This window comes from Aquarana catesbeiana, linkage group LG04, assembly GCF_042186555.1.
Source record: "Aquarana catesbeiana isolate 2022-GZ linkage group LG04, ASM4218655v1, whole genome shotgun sequence".
Classification (NCBI taxonomy): Eukaryota; Metazoa; Chordata; class Amphibia; order Anura; family Ranidae; genus Aquarana; species Aquarana catesbeiana.
The window spans coordinates 194,498,388-194,516,969 of NC_133327.1; the positions used below are offsets into that span (position 1 = coordinate 194,498,388).

Here is an 18,582-nt window from a genome sequence, read left to right on the forward strand (position 1 = left end):
CGCATTCAAGAGCACAGTAGCATCTCAATACAGGTTCACTACAATATATTCAAAAATGTTACGCAACTTGTAAGACAAGGCTATAATTGTGGATTTCTAACTACGATATTCCTAATGGCATATATGATACTTGACCATCACTTCCATTATTGATTGCCCTCACCGACTGCTGTAAATTATAAAAATTTATTTGCGTTCATTGTATTATATGTTACACAGCCTTATCACTACAATGTCTTAATACCTGTTAATTGTCCTGTTTAAATGCAAATTAATTCCTTTATCTAACAGACTTATTACATTATAGCAACAAGACAAAACAGAAAACTTCAATAGCATTTTGATAATTCACTAAAGAAGGATATACATGTATAATGTTATTATCCCCTTGATTGATTTTTATTTATAAAACTGTTTCTTCAACATACCTTCTATGCATCGACATCCGTCCTGTAATACCCAAGAATACATGTCTACCTTAGACTGAGACAGCAGTTGATCCCCTGTCAAGTATGTATTATGGGATGAGGCAATGTAATAGTGGCACAGTGGCTGCTCCATGTCCTGGTAAATTTCGCCATGCAATGGGTTAAATATATCACCTGTAGGACTTCTCATAAAGCTGGTAAAACCTGTGGGATAGTAAAGGGTACCTATTACTCCTATTTTATTTATACTAGAAATGTAAATGCATTGGTATAAACAGATAAGATGACTCCACCAAATTAAGCCACCAGTCAGTGGAAAGTAGTGTAATGAGTAGGCATGGGTATAACTATCATTTGCCTTTCCACTGGTCCCGTGTCCTAAACTGAGCTCTTTTAGCTACTGTTGTCCCACAGTTACCTCTACTAATAGTCACAAATTGAGGAGTCTATTAAAAATTCCTATACCAAGGTAAGACCCACCCGCAAAAAAGTTTAATGGACAGGTTTGCCTTCAAGTGCTTAGTGGAACTGACCATTAAAGCAGCAAATGTTTTAAAAAATGTATTGCCTTGCAGTGTGTCACATAACACTAAGAATGTCAGCTATGGTGATATTTTATAGGTCATAAAGGAGATTGTATCCCATCGTCTTAGTGTTTAAGAAAGTATAGCGTATTTGCAGTGACCAAATATTACGGGTTATCATTGCAGTATTCAAGGTGTGCGCTTCTCTGTTTTTCTCTTGTTTATCTTGTTCAGAAATCAACTGACTTAAAGTGTATCTATGCTCAAAATGTAAAATCATAGAAAAACCTTTCCACATTGTATTCCAATTATTTCTAGCCTACTCCTATTATTCTGAACAATAATTGTAGTTTGTAATTTTACTAAAGATCCCCATACATTTACTTTTTTGAATTCTGTGACACACGTTTTTACTGTGTCCTGTGAGTAGGCACTGCTGTGTCAAACATTTCACAGAGTCTGCCCTCTGAACTACAGAGATGTTGAGAGCAGTATCATTAAGCAGAGTCAGTACAGGAATCATTGTTTGCAGGCATCAAGGTACCATGGGATATGTAGTCCTTAGAAATTGAAAGTAAACAGCAGAGGAGAAGCTGAAAAACATGCAGGGAACCCCAGAGGTTTTACAAAGAGGTGGCCAGCAGACAGGCAGCACTCACAAAATGAAAGGAGATTTTCAAGTAAGGTTATATTGGATTGTCAAAAATAATTATTGTTTGTATTGCTACTACAATGGTAAACTTATAAAAAAAAAAAAAAAAAAAGCGCAAGCTGTGATCGTAGATCTCCTTTAAGAATCTCTGCCCTGATCATTAAAGCTGAATTTCTCCACAGTACCTGTAGCTACAGAGTGAGGGACACAGTAAGTTCTTGTTTTAAAGTTCTTTTACTACTTGCTAAAAATATGTAAATACATTTGTATCTCCATAGTTTAGGTGATTACAGGTGCCCTTTAAATTTGAACTTGTGATTTGGTTTTGGTTAGATTAACATAGAAAGGTTTTGCAGCGCCTGCATTGTTAGCTTCTATTACCAGCACTCAAATCATGTAAGCACTGTAACCCTTTTAACAAAAATGTATGATATATGCAATCAAAATACCATATTACAGAACTACAAGTCAAGAGAGTTCGGTAAACACAGATCTGTATTGTTTATGTTAAAAAAAAGCATTGGTCACAATTAGTACAAATTTATGCACAAACCAAATGCTACAATTTGACACACGGTAGAATAGCAGAATGGAGCCTGTGATATATGACCTATTTTTCATATTTGCACTGATGGATACAGTGAAGAATGTTAAATAAAGTTAGTTTCAAAATTAACATACCATCTGTGACCTTGTTTTTACAACCTTAGGGCTTCCGCAACTACTGTAGCATTCAAAGAAACTAAGACAATCATTTCCAATTCATTAGTTAATAAAAAGTTCCAGAACATTCGGCAGCAGCAGCAAAATAAGCTTTAAATATCACGCTAACTTCATCTGCACAAGCTTCCCTGCAATAGTAGTGTCTTATATTCATCTTGCACATGATAATAAGTCAAAGGATCCCATTTACCACATTCCTGAAAGTGAAGATTTTTAGACCATAGCCCAGCAGACCAAGCCACATAACCTGAAAACTAAAAAGTCACATTTGACCACATTAAGAAGATACACACATTTCATGTAGCATGGTTTGATGACAATTGTAGTTACCTTATGGCTAGGTTTTATATTTTGACCTGCTACAGTTTCACCCAGAACAACTTATTTAAAGTGAATCTAAACAAAAGAACAACAGTTGATAATATTGCAGCCTACCGGTCCTTTGATATGGTGGCCAAATTATTTCTCCTTGTTCCACGCTTATTTTTGCTTTATTTTAACATGGTAATCATAACACCCCCCTCTCTTCTCCATAACTTCCTGGATTCCCTGCATGCTTTGCAGCTTCTCTTTAATTTCTTAGGACTACATATCCCATTATGCCTTGATGCCTGCAAGCTGTGATTCCTGTACTAACTCTGTCTCCTTAAACTCTTCTTCTCAGCACTTCTCTAGTTCAGAAGGATATTCTGACCATGTGTATGCTCCATCCAACTTTTTCTGTCTGAATTTCTGCCAGCAAAAGATTGAGAGCTGGTTCTCTATTTTTCCGACGGAAATTCCGTTTGTCTGTATGCAATTCCAATGCGCAAAAAACCATGCATGCTCGGAAACAATTTGACGCATGCTCGGAAGCACTGAACTTCATTTTCTTGGCTTGTCGTAGTGTTGTACATCACCGCGTTCTTGACGGTTGAAAGTTCAGAGAACTTTTGTGTGACCAAGCTTGAGCGGAATTTCGTCGGAAAAACCATCCACTAATGTGTACGGGGCATTAGTGTTTGTTAGAAATGAACAGGGGAAATATATTTTCTGACACTGCAGCCGTGTGATCATATGATTCCCCTCTGCTGGCCAGCCTCGATCTTTGCAGAGAAGTGGGAGGGGCCCGAGATTCCCCTCTGCTGGCCGGCTGATGTCACAGGGTAATCTCCGCCCCTATCTGCATGGGATTCATTTCCTATGTGCTGCATTATGCAGCTAAATAGAGGCGGGAGGGGCGTGGAGGAAAGTGATCTCATGATGCCAGGGAGGGAGAGGGGAGAGACTGTCAGAGGAGAGAGCAGGGCTGCAGATGACGGAGGCACTAACTGACTCCGGTGTCAGGGCTCAGCAGCCCTGATATATCGGAGTCAGCGTACAGGGGGAAGGTAAAAACTGGCAGGATCAGCCAGGTATTATAGGTGATACAGGGGGCCAAATGACACAGCACAAGCACTGTGCTGTATAACATGCTTTAAAAGAAAGGTAAGGGTCCCCCCCCATTATACTTACCTAGGTGGATGCAGCATCAGTCTGATGTTGCATCTGTCCCGCCGCCGTTCTCACAGATCCACGAGCAGAGAGCTGCTGACTGTCATTCAGCAGCTCTCCTCTCTGCTCTTCCACACTCACTGGAGCGGAGCTGTGGAGGGGCGGGGAGCGGCCAGTGAGCAGGCACCTAATGGATCCAGACTTTATTGTCGTGATGACACGGTGCCTGGACTGATTCCACTGATGTCAGCAGAGAGCGGACTTCAGACTGTTCTCTCCTGAAAATGGGTCACAGGAGTGCAAAACGAATTGCACTCCTGTGATCCATAGGAGAATCCCAGCAAAACGAGCTCAGGCAGGACTTCTCCTTTAAGGGAACAGGATTAGTTTTTTTTGTGTTAACAATTGCTTTAACAGACCAAAAAAGGAGCAAATAAGAGACATTTATTGGTAGAGTTTACATACATAGTCTTACACAACTCTAGACTTTTGGTAAAAAGTCCTCTATACTTGTGTTGCTATCAGCCACAGCCATTAGGGGTAGTTTGGGGAGGTTTCAATTTTCCTGTTCTGGATCAAACTGCAGCTTAAAGTGATTGTAAAGTCTCATTTTTTTTTTAAGTTAAAAATAACAAACAAGTTATACTTACCTGCTCTGTGCAGTAGTTATGCACAGGGCATCCCAGATCCTCCTCTTCTAGGATCCCTCTTCAGCTCTCCTGGACCCTCCCTCCTGTTGGGTTCCCCCACAGCAAGCAGCTTGCTATGGGGGCATCGAGCCGAGCCACAGCTCCCTGTGTCCATTCAGACACGGAGCCGTGACCCGGCCGCCCCCTTTCTCTCCTCATTGGCTGACTGACTTTGATTGACAGCAGCGGGAGCCAATGGAGCAATGCTGCTGACTCAGCCAATGAGAAGGAGAGTCCCAGGCAGCAAAGACACTGTTGCAACATTGCTGGATCTAGATGGGGCTCAAGTAAGTATTAGGGGGGCTGCTGCACAAAGAATGCATTAAGATAACAAAAAACTTCTGCCTTTACAATCACTTTAAGTGCAAGTACCATATATACTCGAGTATTGGTCGATCCGAGTAGAAGTCGAGGCCCTAATTTACCACAAAAAAATGGGAAAAACTTTTTGACCCGAGTATAAGACGAGAGTGAGAAATGTAGCAGCTAGCTAAGTGGCTAGCTAAGTGGAAAAGAGGGTCAACAATGCCCATCTGCAGCTGTATACCTCCCTGTGTCCTGTGTATGTGTGCATGTGTCCTGTGCATGTATCCTGTGCATGTGTCACCTACCTGTGTCCTGTGCATGTGTCCTGTGCATGTGTCACCTACCTGTGTCCTGTGCATGTGTCCTGTGCATGTGTCACCTACCTGTGTCCTGTGCATGTGTCCTGTGCATGTGTCACCTACCTGTGTCCTGTGCATGTGTATGTGCCCTGTGTATGTGTCCCTGTTTATGTGTGCATGTGTCCTGTGTATGTGTGCATCCTACCTGTGTCATGTGTATGCCTCCGTGTGTCGCTCTGCACTGATCAGCGTGTCATAAAACAATTCGGCCATTGTACTGTTCAAAAGCCGCGCCTCCTCCTCGTCCGTGATAGGCAGAACACTTCATTTCCCAGCAGTCAGTGGTCAGCCTATCACAGACATTCTCTCATCCATGATAGGCTGACCGCTAACTGCTGGGAAATGGAGTTTTCTGCCTATCACAGACGAGGAGGAGGCACGGCTTTTGAACAGTGAATGGCCGCTGAATGGAAATAGCACACGCTGCTCAGGTAGGCAGACGGTGGTGACTCGAGTATAAGTCAAGGGGGGCACTTTCAGCCCAAGAAAAAGGGCTGAAAATCTCGACTTATACTCGAGTATATATGGTAAGTGGGGTGATATTATTACATAGGCCACTATCTAGTGGTGTGGTTCCATGTGAAGATCGTGTATTTTTTTGGAACTCTTTTATTTTTGTGCTCTTTTATTAATAAAGTGATGTGTAACAGTTATCTTTTAGAGGCATGATCTCTAATGCTGAGCTATGGAAAAATGCGACAAGGCTACTGCATATTGTATATAGGTATGTGCAAAATAATTTCACATGCTGACAAAATGGTTCAACATACAAAATTGAATAGTTTCTGTTTGAATTTATTCTACTACATCTTTAACTATGGGCTACTGACAAGCCCTTTCAGAGAGACACCCCATTAAGGGTCTTCCCTTTCGGAAATCCACTGGTTTCCAGTGTGGGCTGTGTCACCCAGGCATACTACTTCTACTAGAAGTTTTTTCACTTTCTCCAGGACAGTTTACACAGACCCTGTGTTACTAATGCTACAACCACATATGAGAAGTCTGTTGTTGCCATATAGGCACCAAAATCTTTACATGACTACATCTACTGTGATAGTTATTATATTGTTTCATGCCACATCACTATATCAACAAAAGAGAAAATCTCTCTAAACGAGGATCATTCTTCATGTTTTAACACTCTATTCAACGTCCTGACACATACCCAAAATTAAATTACTAGTTATGTGTGAACTCAGTTATAGGAATACTTTTTACCACGTTGGCAATCTGACAAAAAATGGGATACTTTGCTAAGATTACCTTATTTATTTCCTAATTTTTTTAACCAATATTAAATAACTCTTACCTTCTATTCCCAAAACATTTTGTTCTTTGTTTTCTTCGGAAACCTCAAACTTCTGAATAATGTCAAGGCAGTATTCTGTTGTCACGTTACTCATCTGTACAAAGAAATAAAGAAATGACAGAACCGTTGTGAGTTGTTCTCTTCCATAGTACACCAAGTGTTAACTCAATGGAGAGTCTGGACCCTGGTCTATAGCAAAAATCCCTCCATAAAAGCTTCAGATGCAGTGAACCATAAACAAACTGTCAGCAAAACATTTATATCTTGAATTTAAGCAGCATTCCAAAATATCTTAGTTTTCATCTACAAAGCCTAGAGAAGATGGGCCATAAAAAGACAAAACATCATAAACACGCACTGATATTTTTAAATGATTTCTTTGGACACATTTAGAACAAGCATACAATGCTTATCCTTGGAAACAGTATATAGAGCTGAAATTATGCAGGGCTGAGAATGGTCAATAACTGCCTAAGGAATCTATTAGTAGATATAATAAGTGAAAGAATGTGCTATAGCAAAAAGATAGACCTTATTAGCCTATTCTTCTATGACCTTCTGAAAATAAGGTCATCACCTTGAATTCTAAGGTGACCTAAAGCACAGGCACGTATTTGCAATCGCTCTACCTATTCAAACGTGGCTTGGAATAACTGGGGAGTTTATGAACCAACAACACAGCCAGAACAAATGCACATGAAAGCTGAACGCAGGGGCAGAAAATGTATCAGTTGGCAGCATTGGTGCTTTCATACCTAAGTGCAATAGGCTGCTTGTTTCTCTTCCCATTTCGTAATCGTTGAGAGATCCAAGTGCATTGTTTGAATCAAAGACTGAATCACTCTGACATCTGTTTTGTAAGACCGGTGGCCACTGTGCTGTGTATCCTCCGGCCATCGGTCTTGTCTCTGCCCCGCTTCAATGAGTGGCAGTTGTTTGCAATCTGTTTGTATCTAAGACATTTATGTATATAAAAGTTTAGATATGAACACTCATCAGGCTAAGCATTTAGTGACTGGCATGTACTGCATTTAAAAGATAAATAAGTAGTTGTCATGTAGTGACTTAATGAGCAGCATGACATAGTACACCTGTATGCACATCCATACTGGTAGCTGCATACATAGAGATTTCTGAACATTCTAGTCATTACCAGCTTTCATAACAGCAGCACTCTGCAGTGGAATATGTCAGAAATATCTCCACTACGACCCGATCTATTTTTCCAGGACATTTGCTGGATGTCAATTCATAGACAGATGGCACAATGACCGAGACATGCATATGAACTGACAAAGATGTTTGGAATTGTAACATAGGCTTATTATTAAATACAACAGAAGCTAAATACAAAACCACTCAGTCCTGCCACTCTACCGCATGATATGATTAACATAAACAGTCCTCATTACATAAACTCTAGTTCTAAAGCAGAAAACCCTCCGGTAGTACATAAAACACCTATAATGTATCACAGATTTGTAAGCACTTAGACGTAATAAAACCGAACTCCAGCGCAAACTACAGATGAGAGATAATGGATCAGATAGATTGCTGTTTGAGAAAAATGACATGGAAGTATGGACAGGCAAGCGTGGACAGGATCTATTTCATTCATAGGTCACATTAAGGGAATGAGTCACTGGATTGTAAATTATCATATCATCCTGATATATGGCACTAATGGCAGTTAATGCAGAGGTTTAGTATTCTGTCCAATGAAAAAACATTATATGTGTTTTCATTTTTACCACTGAAACTAAAACTGACCTCAAGAAAAGCAAACTTGACCTGGAATTTTTGTGACCATCAAAATCAACTATGATACTTTTTTATTTGCATATTTAATTTTTCTGAACAAGCTTTTGGGGGTTCCCTTCTTCCTTACCCTTGTTAAAAAGCACAAAATCCACATTATTCAGCCCACATTTCAGCTAGTTCTGTCCAGCCACTTTAATGATTAATAAACATCTGCAAGACAGTGCAGCCAGGAGGGTGACATCACATTCTCTGTTTGGAGTAAATTCCTAGTTATTTTTCTGAGAAGCCTGGGATCACCAGCCCTTTCACATGGGGTGAATTCATCTAAACGGAATCCGCTTGCTCAGCGGGGGATCTCTCCACTGATCCCCACTGAGCAGGTGGATGCCAGGTCCGTGGCTGCTTCACTATGCAGAGCGGACAAGGACAGAGCCCGCTCTCCTCTATGGGGCAGTAGGATGGAAACGGACTGCATACCCACTTCCATCCTAATGTCATCCGATCTGACCCACTAAAGGGATTGTGAACGTATCACCAAACCTCAGTTTTCAGTAGATTTTATCGGATGCCCAGCGGGTGTCAGTGGACACATGTCCGCTGACATCCACCGCCCCATAGAGGACAATGGGTGGCCCAATCGGGTCCGCCTGACACGGACAGGCAGACCCGGTCATTCCTCTGGTGTGAAAGGGGTCTAAAAGGAAAGCAGTCTTTCTTTTCCTTCCTGCTACAAATCAAACTTTTGGCTCATTGCCCATAAAAACTTGTCACTTAGCAGGGTTACATCCCCACATGCCTCAGGTGTCCCACAGGCCAGGTCACCAGCAGCTTAGCCATGTCTAAGTCACAAGCAGCTTATCACTCTTTCCTCCTAAGTGTGTCCTGCTTCACACTGCACCACACAGAAACCTGCTAATTGTCCTTGTCCTTGTAATCAGGGTTAGAGGCTCTTTCCCACCCAAAGGCTTCCTGAGACTACAAATTCTAGATTCCATATAAGGACTTACTAATCTTAGGAAAACTTTAAGTCAGTTTACCCCTTTCCAAACAGAACCCCTCACTCTGCATGGGTGAGAACCCCTGAGTAATCCAAAACTGTTCTCAAATTGTCCCTCTTAATAGGACCCGAAATGTGCTTGCCTTCCAGGACCCATCCCTGACATCCTTTACAACATACATTATATTACAAAAAGTATGGGAATGCCTGCCTTTACACGCACATGAACTTTAATGGCATCCCAGTCTTAGTCCGTAGGGTTCAGTATTACGTTAGCCCACCCTTTTGCAGCTATAACAGCTTCAACACTTCTAGGAAGGCTGTGCACGAGGTTTAGGAGTGTGTCTATGGAAATGTTTGACCATTCTTCCAGAAGCGCATTTGTGAGGTCAGGCATTGATGTGGACGAAAAGGCCTGGCTCGCAGTCTCTGCTCTAATTCATCCCCAAGGTGTTCTGTTGTGTTGAGGTCAGGACTCTGTCCAGGCCAGTGAAGTTCCTCCACCCCAAACTCACTCATCCGTGTCTTTATGAACCTTGCTTTTTGCACTGGTCCAAATCATTTGGTAGAGGGGGATTATGGTGTGGGGTTGTTTTTTCAGGGGTTGGGCTTGGCCCCTTAGTTCCAGTGAAGGGAACTCTTAAGGTATCAGCATACCAAGACATTTTGGGCAATTTTATGCTCCCAACTTTGTGGGAACAGTTTGGGGATGGCCCCTTCCTGTTCCAACATGACTGCACACTAGTGCACAAACCAAGGTCCATAAAGACATGGATGAGCGTGTTTGAGGTGTAGGAACGTGACTGGCCCGCACAGAGCCCTCAAACAGATAGAACAATAATAACAACAAATAAAGATTTTAAATGAATTTCAAGTGAGACAAAAGTTTTAACTAGCTCCTAACCCCACACTTAGATGTCTGTTAGAGTAAAGCTAGCTTCTGTACATACCCTACATCTGATATCCCGCACCCCTTATCTGGGAGCCTCTTCCTTTTGTGGCATCTAACCCCTTTGAGGTAGGAGGTTTTGAGGTGCATCTTTTAGGTGTTGTGATTTATATACCCTAATCTTTGGGGTACCAGTTATTTAAATACACAAAGGCTTTGCCTAATTATGTATTATTTTTCTTTCCCTAGATTCATATGTGATCTCATTTGGGGGTACAGCTATTACAGGGAGGTTGCCTGTCCATTGCGGCTTGGGTGGACCAGTGTGGATAAGGGGGGACCAATTATACACCTCAGTCTCTATTTGGACATTGGGGTGATGTTTTTCCTGGCGTCACTGTCGCTGCGATCCCAGCAGTCAGACTCTAATTTTGATGTGTTTGGGTATGTGTTCCCTCCATGTGATCACTATGCCGTTTACTCTGTGACACAATAGCAACTGTACAATATTGTTTATATAGAATTATTGATATACTCTTTTGTTTTTTTCAAATTGTTGTCATTATACAGTGTGATTCTTGTCCACAAACTGCCCGTGATGAAGAGACGCCTTATCAAGTCCCGAAACGCGTAGGGCTGTTTTGAAGACTTTACAAGCATCATCACCATTTCATATCATTGTTTTTAATGGTGTAACATTTTGTACAATTTTTCTGGCTTCTACATTTATTAGAAAATAATAGAAACCTTCGCGCCAGTGGTGTCGATAGCAGATACTATATATGAATTACATATACTGGTGGTACATCTAGTAAGAAAACATTCCCAACAATAAAAAAATTTGTGGAAATATGTAAACAATCAGTATAAGCTGCTCCCCAATTTTTGAATACTCAAAAAAATAGATAATCAAAAAAAGATGTAAGAAAGATAGGGGGCGCTAGATACCATAATAATCAAGTGCTCTAAATAAATATATCTCCTGCATTACCAAGAAAATGGATATGTAAGAAAGCTAGGGGGCGCTAGATACCATACTATTCAAGTGCTCTAAATAAATATATCTCCTGCATTACCAAAAAAATGAAAATCATAATAATGACAAATCATAATTAGATTACACATTGAAGTGCCCACAATAGTGAAAAAAAATATATATAGTGATTGATTGTCCACATAAAAAAGTGATAGAAGTAGTTGAAGTAATATCTTTCAATATTATCCCAATCTTGTTGCTGAAAACAAAAGGTTTTCCATCACCAAAGAAAAAATAAGAAAGGAAAAACACCTCGAAGTAGTAGATATCTGCTTACCAGATACCAATGACTCCTTTAGTTAAAAAGAGAGTCACTAGCGCTTGTGCAGGGTTGTGCCTGCTCACATGGATGGCCGGACTGTGGTTGGTATTATAGGCATGGATCGTTCCCGTCAAGCTCATTCAAGATGGTCACATGTCCTATCACCCAACAACATCCGGATCCTTTGGCTGCCCCCCTGTGTAAGCTGGAACGCACGCCAGCGTGGAGGAGACATGAAAGGCTATTTCTGACTGCGAAGTCACCCTGACATGCAAGCAGCCCCAGTGCCGGGTAGGCACCCACCAATGTAAGCGGCCATTTGGCTTTTTAATTTGTTTACTTTTTTAATAAATGGTTTTACGCTATGGAGACTGTTTTTGTTTCCTATGTATCCTTATCCTATCTTGAATGAGCTTGACGGGAACGATCCATGCCTATAATACCAACCACAGTCCGGCCATCCATGTGAGCAGGCACAACCCTGCACAAGCGCTAGTGACTCTCTTTTTAACTAAAGGAGTGATTGGTATCTGGTAAGCAGATATCTACTACTTCGAGGTGTTTTTCCTTTCTTATTTTTTCTTTGGTGATGGAAAACCTTTTGTTTTCAGCAACAAGATTGGGATAATATTGAAAGATATTACTTCAACTACTTCTATCACTTTTTTATGTGGACAATCAATCACTATATATATATTTTTTTCACTATTGTGGGCACTTCAATGTGTAATCTAATTATGATTTGTCATTATTATGATTTTCATTTTTTTGGTAATGCAGGAGATATAGTTATTTAGAGCACTTGAATAGTATGGTATCTAGCGCCCCCTAGCTTTTTACATATCCATTTTCTTGGTAATGCAGGAGATATATTTATTTAGAGCACTTGATTAGTAATGGTATCTAGCGCCCCCTATCTTTCTTACTTCTACATTTATTGTTGGTTTTTGTATACTTTTGCTTATATCAATAAACTTGTTTTTATTCATTTTTAGCATTAAAGTCCCATTGACCTTTGGGGGTATTCTTATTTTCTGTTAGAGTAAAGGAACACAGTAGTCGCCCCCTGTACACAGCCTGAGTGGGCAATAAAGGAGCAGCAACACACTGATAAGTCGTCACCTCAGCTCACTTCTTTCTCTGCTCCTGTAAGCAGGTTCCCTCTCAGTACATATGCAAGCAGCAGAGCCTAGTAAAATTCAGGTACATATGCTAGTTGTATGTAAACATATATTTTTATTGTCTTTAACCACTTGCCGACCGCCTAACGACGATATACGTCGGCAGAATGGCACGGGCAGGCAAAATCACGTACCTGGTGCGTGATTGCCTTCCCGCGGGTGGGGGTCCGATCGGACCCCCCCTCGGTGCCAGAGGCGGTCGGTTTTGGTCTGGGAGAGATCAGTGATGAGGGGGCGGCCATCCATTTGTGCCCCCCCCCTCGCGATCGCTCCCAGCCAATCAGAATCTTCCCCTGCCTCTGTATAGTACACAGAGGCAGGGGATGTGACGTCATCTCTCCTTGGCTCTGTATTTTCTGTTCCAGCACCAAGGAGAGAAGACTGAAATGTGAGTGCACAACACAACACATCCCAGTAGAACTTGCCAGGCTCACAAAACACCCCCCTTTACCACCCCCTGATCACCCCCGGTTCACCCCTCCCCCCCCCCCCCCCGTCACACTGACACCAAGCAGTTTTTTTTTTTTCCTGATTCCTGCATGGTGTCAGTTTGTGACAGTAAGTGTGGTAGGGCAGTAAGTGTTAGCCCCCTTTAGGTCTAGGGTACCCCCCTAACCCCCCCAATAAAGTTTTAACCCCTTGATCACCCCCCGTCGCCAGTGTCACTAAGCGATCATTTTTCTGATCGCTGTATTAGTGTCACTGGTGACGCTAGTTAGGGAGGTAAATATTTAGGTTCGCCGTCAGTGTTTTATAGCGACAGGGACCCCCATATACTACCAAATAAATGTTTTAACCCCTTGATTGCCCCCTAGTTAACCCTTTCACCAGTGATCACCATATAACTGTTACGGGTGACGCTGGTTAGTTCATTTATTTTTTATAGTGTCAGGGCACTCGCCGTTTATTACCGAATAAAGGTTTAGTCCCCTGATCGCCCGGCGGTGATATGCGTCGCCCCAGGCAGCATCAGATTAGCGCCAGTACCGCTAACAACGCAGCATACGCCTCCCTTAGTGGTATAGTGTTTGAACGGATCAATATCTGATCCGATCAGATCAGATCTATACTAGCGTCCCCAGCAGTTTAGGGTTCCCAAAAACGCAGTGTTAGCGGGATCAGCCCAGATACCTGCTAGCACCTGCGTTTTGCCCCTCCGCACGGCCCAGCCCAGCCCACCCAAGTGCAGTATCGATCGATCACTGTCACTTACAAAACACTAACCGCATAACTGCAGCGTTCGCAGAGTCAGGCCTGATCCCTGAGATCGCTAACAGTTTTTTTGGTAGCGTTTTGGTGAACTGGCAAACACTAGCCCCAAGCAGCGTCAGGTTGGCGCCAGTACCGCTAACACCCACGCACGCACCGTACACCTCCCTTAGTGGTATAGTATCTGAACGGATCAATATCTGATCCGATCAGATTTATACTAGCGTCCCCAGCAGTTTAGGGTTCCCAAAAACGCAGTGTTAGCGGGATCATCCCAGATACCTGCTAGCACCTGCGTTTTGCCCCTCCGCCCGGCCCAGCCCAGCCAAGTGCAGTATCGATCGATCACTGTCACTTATAAAACACTAAGCGCATAACTGCAGCGTTCGCAGAGTCAGACCTGATCCCTGCGATCACAGTTTTTTTGGTAGCGTTTTGGTGAAGTGGCAAGCACCAGCGGCCTAGTACACCCCGGTCGTAGTCAAACCAGCACTGCAGTAACACTTGGTGACGTGGCGAGTCCCATAAGTGCAGTTCAAGCTGGTGAGGTGGCAAGCACAAGTAGTGTCCCGCAGCCACCAAGAAGAAGACAAACACAGGCCCGTCATGCCCATAGTGCCCTTCCTGCTGCATTCGCCAATCCTAATTGGGAACCCACCACTTCTGCAGCGCCCGTACTGACCCCAGTCATATCCCCAACCAAATGCAGTCGGCTGCATGAGAGGCATTTTTATGTCCCCCCGAGTACCCCCACCCAACGACCCCCCCCCTAAAAAGATGTCGTGTCTGCAGCAAGCGTGGATATAGGCGTGACACCCGCTATTATTGTCCCTCCTGTCCTGACAATCCTGGTCTTTGCATTGGTGAATGTTTTGAACGCTACCATTCACTAGTTGAGTATTAGCGTAGGGTACAGCATTGCACAGACTAGGACACACTTTCACAGGGTCTCCCAAGATGCCATCGCATTTTGAGAGACCCGAACCTGGAATCGGTTACAGTTATAAAAGTTAGTTACAAAAAAAAGTGTAAAAAAAAAACACAAACAAAAATATAAAATTTAAAAAAATAGTTGTCGTTTTATTATTCTCTCTCTCTCTATTCTCTCTCTATTGTTCTGCTCTTTTTTACTGTATTCTATTCTGCAATGTTTTATTGTTATTATGTTTTATCATGTTTGCTTTTTAGGTATGCAATTTTTTATACTTTACTGTTTACTGTGCTTTATTGTTAACCATTTTTTTGTCTTCAGGTACACCATTCACGACTTTGAGTGGTTATACCAGAATGATCCCTGCAGGTTTAGGTATCATCTTGGTATCATTCTTTTCAGCCAGTGGTTGGCTTTCATGTAAAAGCAATCCTAGCGGCTAATTAGCCTCTAGACTGCTTTTACAAGCAGTGGGAGGGAATGCCCCCCCTCCCCCATCGTCTTCCGTGTTTTTCTCTGGCTCTCCTGTCTCAACAGGGAACCTGAGAATGCAGCCGGTGATTCAGCCAGCTGACCATAGAGCTGATCAGAGACCAGAGTGGCTCCAAACATCTCTATGGCCTAAGAAACCGGAAGCTACGAGCATTTTATGACTTAGATTTCGCCAGATGTAAACAGCGCCATTGGGAAATTGGGGAAGCATTTTATCACACCGATCTTGGTGTGGTCAGATGCTTTGAGGGCAGAGGAGAAATCTAGGGTCTAATAGACCCCAATTTTTTCAAAAAAGAGTACCTGTCTCTACCTATTGCTATCATAGAGGATATTTACATTCCCTGAGATAACAATAAAAATGATTTAAAAAAAAAAAAAAAATGAAAGGAACAGTTTAAAAATAAGATAAAAAAGCAAAAAAATAATAAAGAAAAAAAAAAAAAAAAAAAAGCACCCCTGTCCCCCCCTGCTTTCGCACTAAGGTGGATGCAAGCGTCGGTCTGGCGTCAAATGTAAACAGCAATTGCACCATGCATGTGAGGTATCACCGCGAAGGTCAGATCGAGGGCAGTAATTTTAGCAGTAGACCTCATCTGTAAATCTAAAGTGGTAACCTGTAAAGGCTTTTAAAGGCTTTTAAAAATAATGTATTTATTTTGTTGCCACTGCATGTTTGTGCGCAATTTTAAAGCATGTCATGTTTGGTATCCATGTACTCGGCCTAAGATCATCTTTTTTATTTCATCAAACATTTGGGCAATATAGTGTGTTTTAGTGCATTCAAATTTTAAAAAGTGTGTTTTTTCCCCAAAAAATGCGTTTGAAAAATCGCTGCGCAAATACTGTGTGAAAAAAAAAATGAAACACCCACCATTTTAATCTGTAGGGCATTTGCTTTAAAAAAATATATAATGTTTGGGGGTTCAAAGTAATTTTCTTGCAAAAAAAAATAATTTTTTCACGTAAACAAAAAGAGTCAGAAAGGGCTTTGTCTTCAAGTGGTTAGAAGAGTGGGTGATGTGTGACATAAGCTTCTAAATGTTGTGCATAAAATTCCAGGACAGTTCAAAACCCCCCCAAATTACCCCATTTTGGAAAGTAGACACCCCAAGCTATTTGCTGAGAGGCATGTCGAGTCCGTGGAATATTTTATATTGTGACACAAGTTGCTGGAAAGAGACACATTTTTTTTTTTGCACAAAGTTGTCACTAAATGATATATTGCTCAAACATGCCATGGGAAATTGTGAAATTACACCCCAAAATACATTTTGTTGCTTCTCCTGAGTACGGAGATACCACATGTGTGAGACTTTTTTGGAGCCTAGCTTTGTACGGGACCCCGAAAACGAAGCACCGCCTTCAGGCTTTCTAAGGGCGTAAATTTTTGATTTCACTCTTCACTGCCTATCACAGTTTCGGAGGCCATGGAATGCCCAGGTGGCACAAAACCCCCCCAAATGACCCCATTTTGGAAAGCAGACACCCCAAGCTATTTGCTGAGAGGTATAGTGAGTATTTTGCAGACCTCACTTTTTGTCACAAAGTTTTGAAAATTGAAAAAAGAAAAAAAACATTTCTTTTCTTGTCTTTCTTCATTTTCAAAAACAAATGAGAGCTGCAAAATACTCACCATGCCTCTCAGCAAATAGCTTGGGGTGTCTACTTTCCAAAATGGGGTCATTGGGGGGGGGGGTTGTGCCACCTGGGCATTCCATGGCCTCAGAAACTGTGATAGGCAGTGAAGAGTGAAATCAAAAATTTACACCCTTAGAAATCCTGAAGGCGGTGATTGGTTTTCGGGGCCCCGTACGCGGCTAGGCTCCTAAAAAGTCCCACACATGTGGTATCCCCATACTCAGGAGAAGTAGCTAAATGTATTTTGGGGTGCAATTCCACATATGCCCATGGCCTGTGTGAGCAATATATAATTTAGTGACAACTTTGTGCAAAAAAAAAAAAAAAAAGTGTCATTTTCCCGCATTTTGTGTCAAAATATAAAATATTCCATGGACTCAACATGCCTCAAAGCAAATAACTTGGGGTGTCTACTTTCCAAAATGGGGTCATTTGGGGGGGGGGTTATGCCATCTGGGCATTTTATGGCCTTCAAAACTGTGATAGGTAGTGAGGAGTAAAATCAAAAATTTACGCCCTTAGAAATCCTGAAGGCAGTGATTGGTTTTTGGGGCCCTGTACGCGGCTAGGCTCCCAAAAAGTCCCACACATGTGGTATCCCCGTACTCAGGAGAAGCAGCTGAATGTATTTTGGGGTGCAATTCCACATATCCCCATGGTCTGTGTGAGCAATATATCATTTAGTGACAACTTTTTGTAATTTTTTTTTTTTTTAGTCATTATTCAATCACTTGGGACAAAAAAAAATGAATATTCAATGGGCTCAACATGCCTCTCAGCAATTTTCTTGGGGTGTCTACTTTCCAAAATGGGGTCATTTGTGGGGGTTTTGTACTGCCCTGCCATTTTAGCACCTCAAGAAATGATATAGGCAGTCATAAATTAAAGGCTGTGTAAATTCCAGAAAATGTACCCTAGTTTGTAGGCACTATAACTTTTGCGCAAACCAATAAATATACACTTATTGACTTTTTTTTACCAAAGACATGTGGCCGAATACATTTTGGCCTAAATGTATGACTAAAATTGAGTTTGTTGGATTTTTTTAATAACAAAAAGTAGAAAATATCATTTTTTTTCAAAATTTTCGGTCTTTTTCCGTTTATAGCGCAAAAAATAAAAACGGCAGAGGTGATCAAATACCATCAAAAGAAAGCTCTATTAGTGGGAAGAAAAGGACGCAAATTTTGTTTGAGTACAGCATTGCTTGACCGCGCAATTAGCAGTTAAAGCGACGCAGTACCAAATTGTAAAAAGTGCTCTGGTCATTAAGGGGGTAAATCCTTCCGGGGCTGAAGTGGTTAAAACAACACGGCTGCATTAAACTGCATAATTTTGTAAACATCTGCCTGAGAGTCAGCTTAATCATATATAAAACAGATCTAAGAATGCACTTAAAAAGCACAAGTTATGTTTGGCATTTGACAACAAATTTATTCTGCAGTTAATATATTGGTTAGAATTAGAGGATTGCGAATGTTATTACCACAAGGTAAATGCTACAGAATAAAAGAAAGTAATGGACTTTGCAATTGATCTCAAGTGACTAATAAAAAAAATAAACATGCAGTAGTAATAGGTTGGTGTTATACGTTAAATGCTACTATTCTCCATGCACAGTGCAAGCAGAAGTGGCTGGAGATAAAGACAAAAGAAAAGCATGGTTGCCCTTTTTTGTTTTTATAACGTCACTAAACCCAAAACTTGAAATTTAATCTTA

At 41.5% G+C, this 18,582-nt stretch overlaps 1 protein-coding gene across 6 annotated transcripts in view; it reads right to left on the reverse strand.

Annotated features, from left to right (window-relative positions):
- The window catches only part of PLCH1 (phospholipase C eta 1), a 392,590-nt gene that overhangs the window by 108,425 nt on the left and 265,583 nt on the right, over positions 1 to 18,582 (reverse strand). For all 6 annotated transcript variants that reach the window (XM_073626065.1, XM_073626066.1, XM_073626069.1 and 3 more), the window contains 2 exons: positions 6,464 to 6,557; positions 429 to 632 (listed from right to left, as the gene is read on the reverse strand). In XM_073626065.1, coding sequence (XP_073482166.1) covers positions 429 to 632; positions 6,464 to 6,557 — 298 coding nt within the window. The remainder of the gene's footprint in view (positions 1 to 428; positions 633 to 6,463; positions 6,558 to 18,582) is intronic.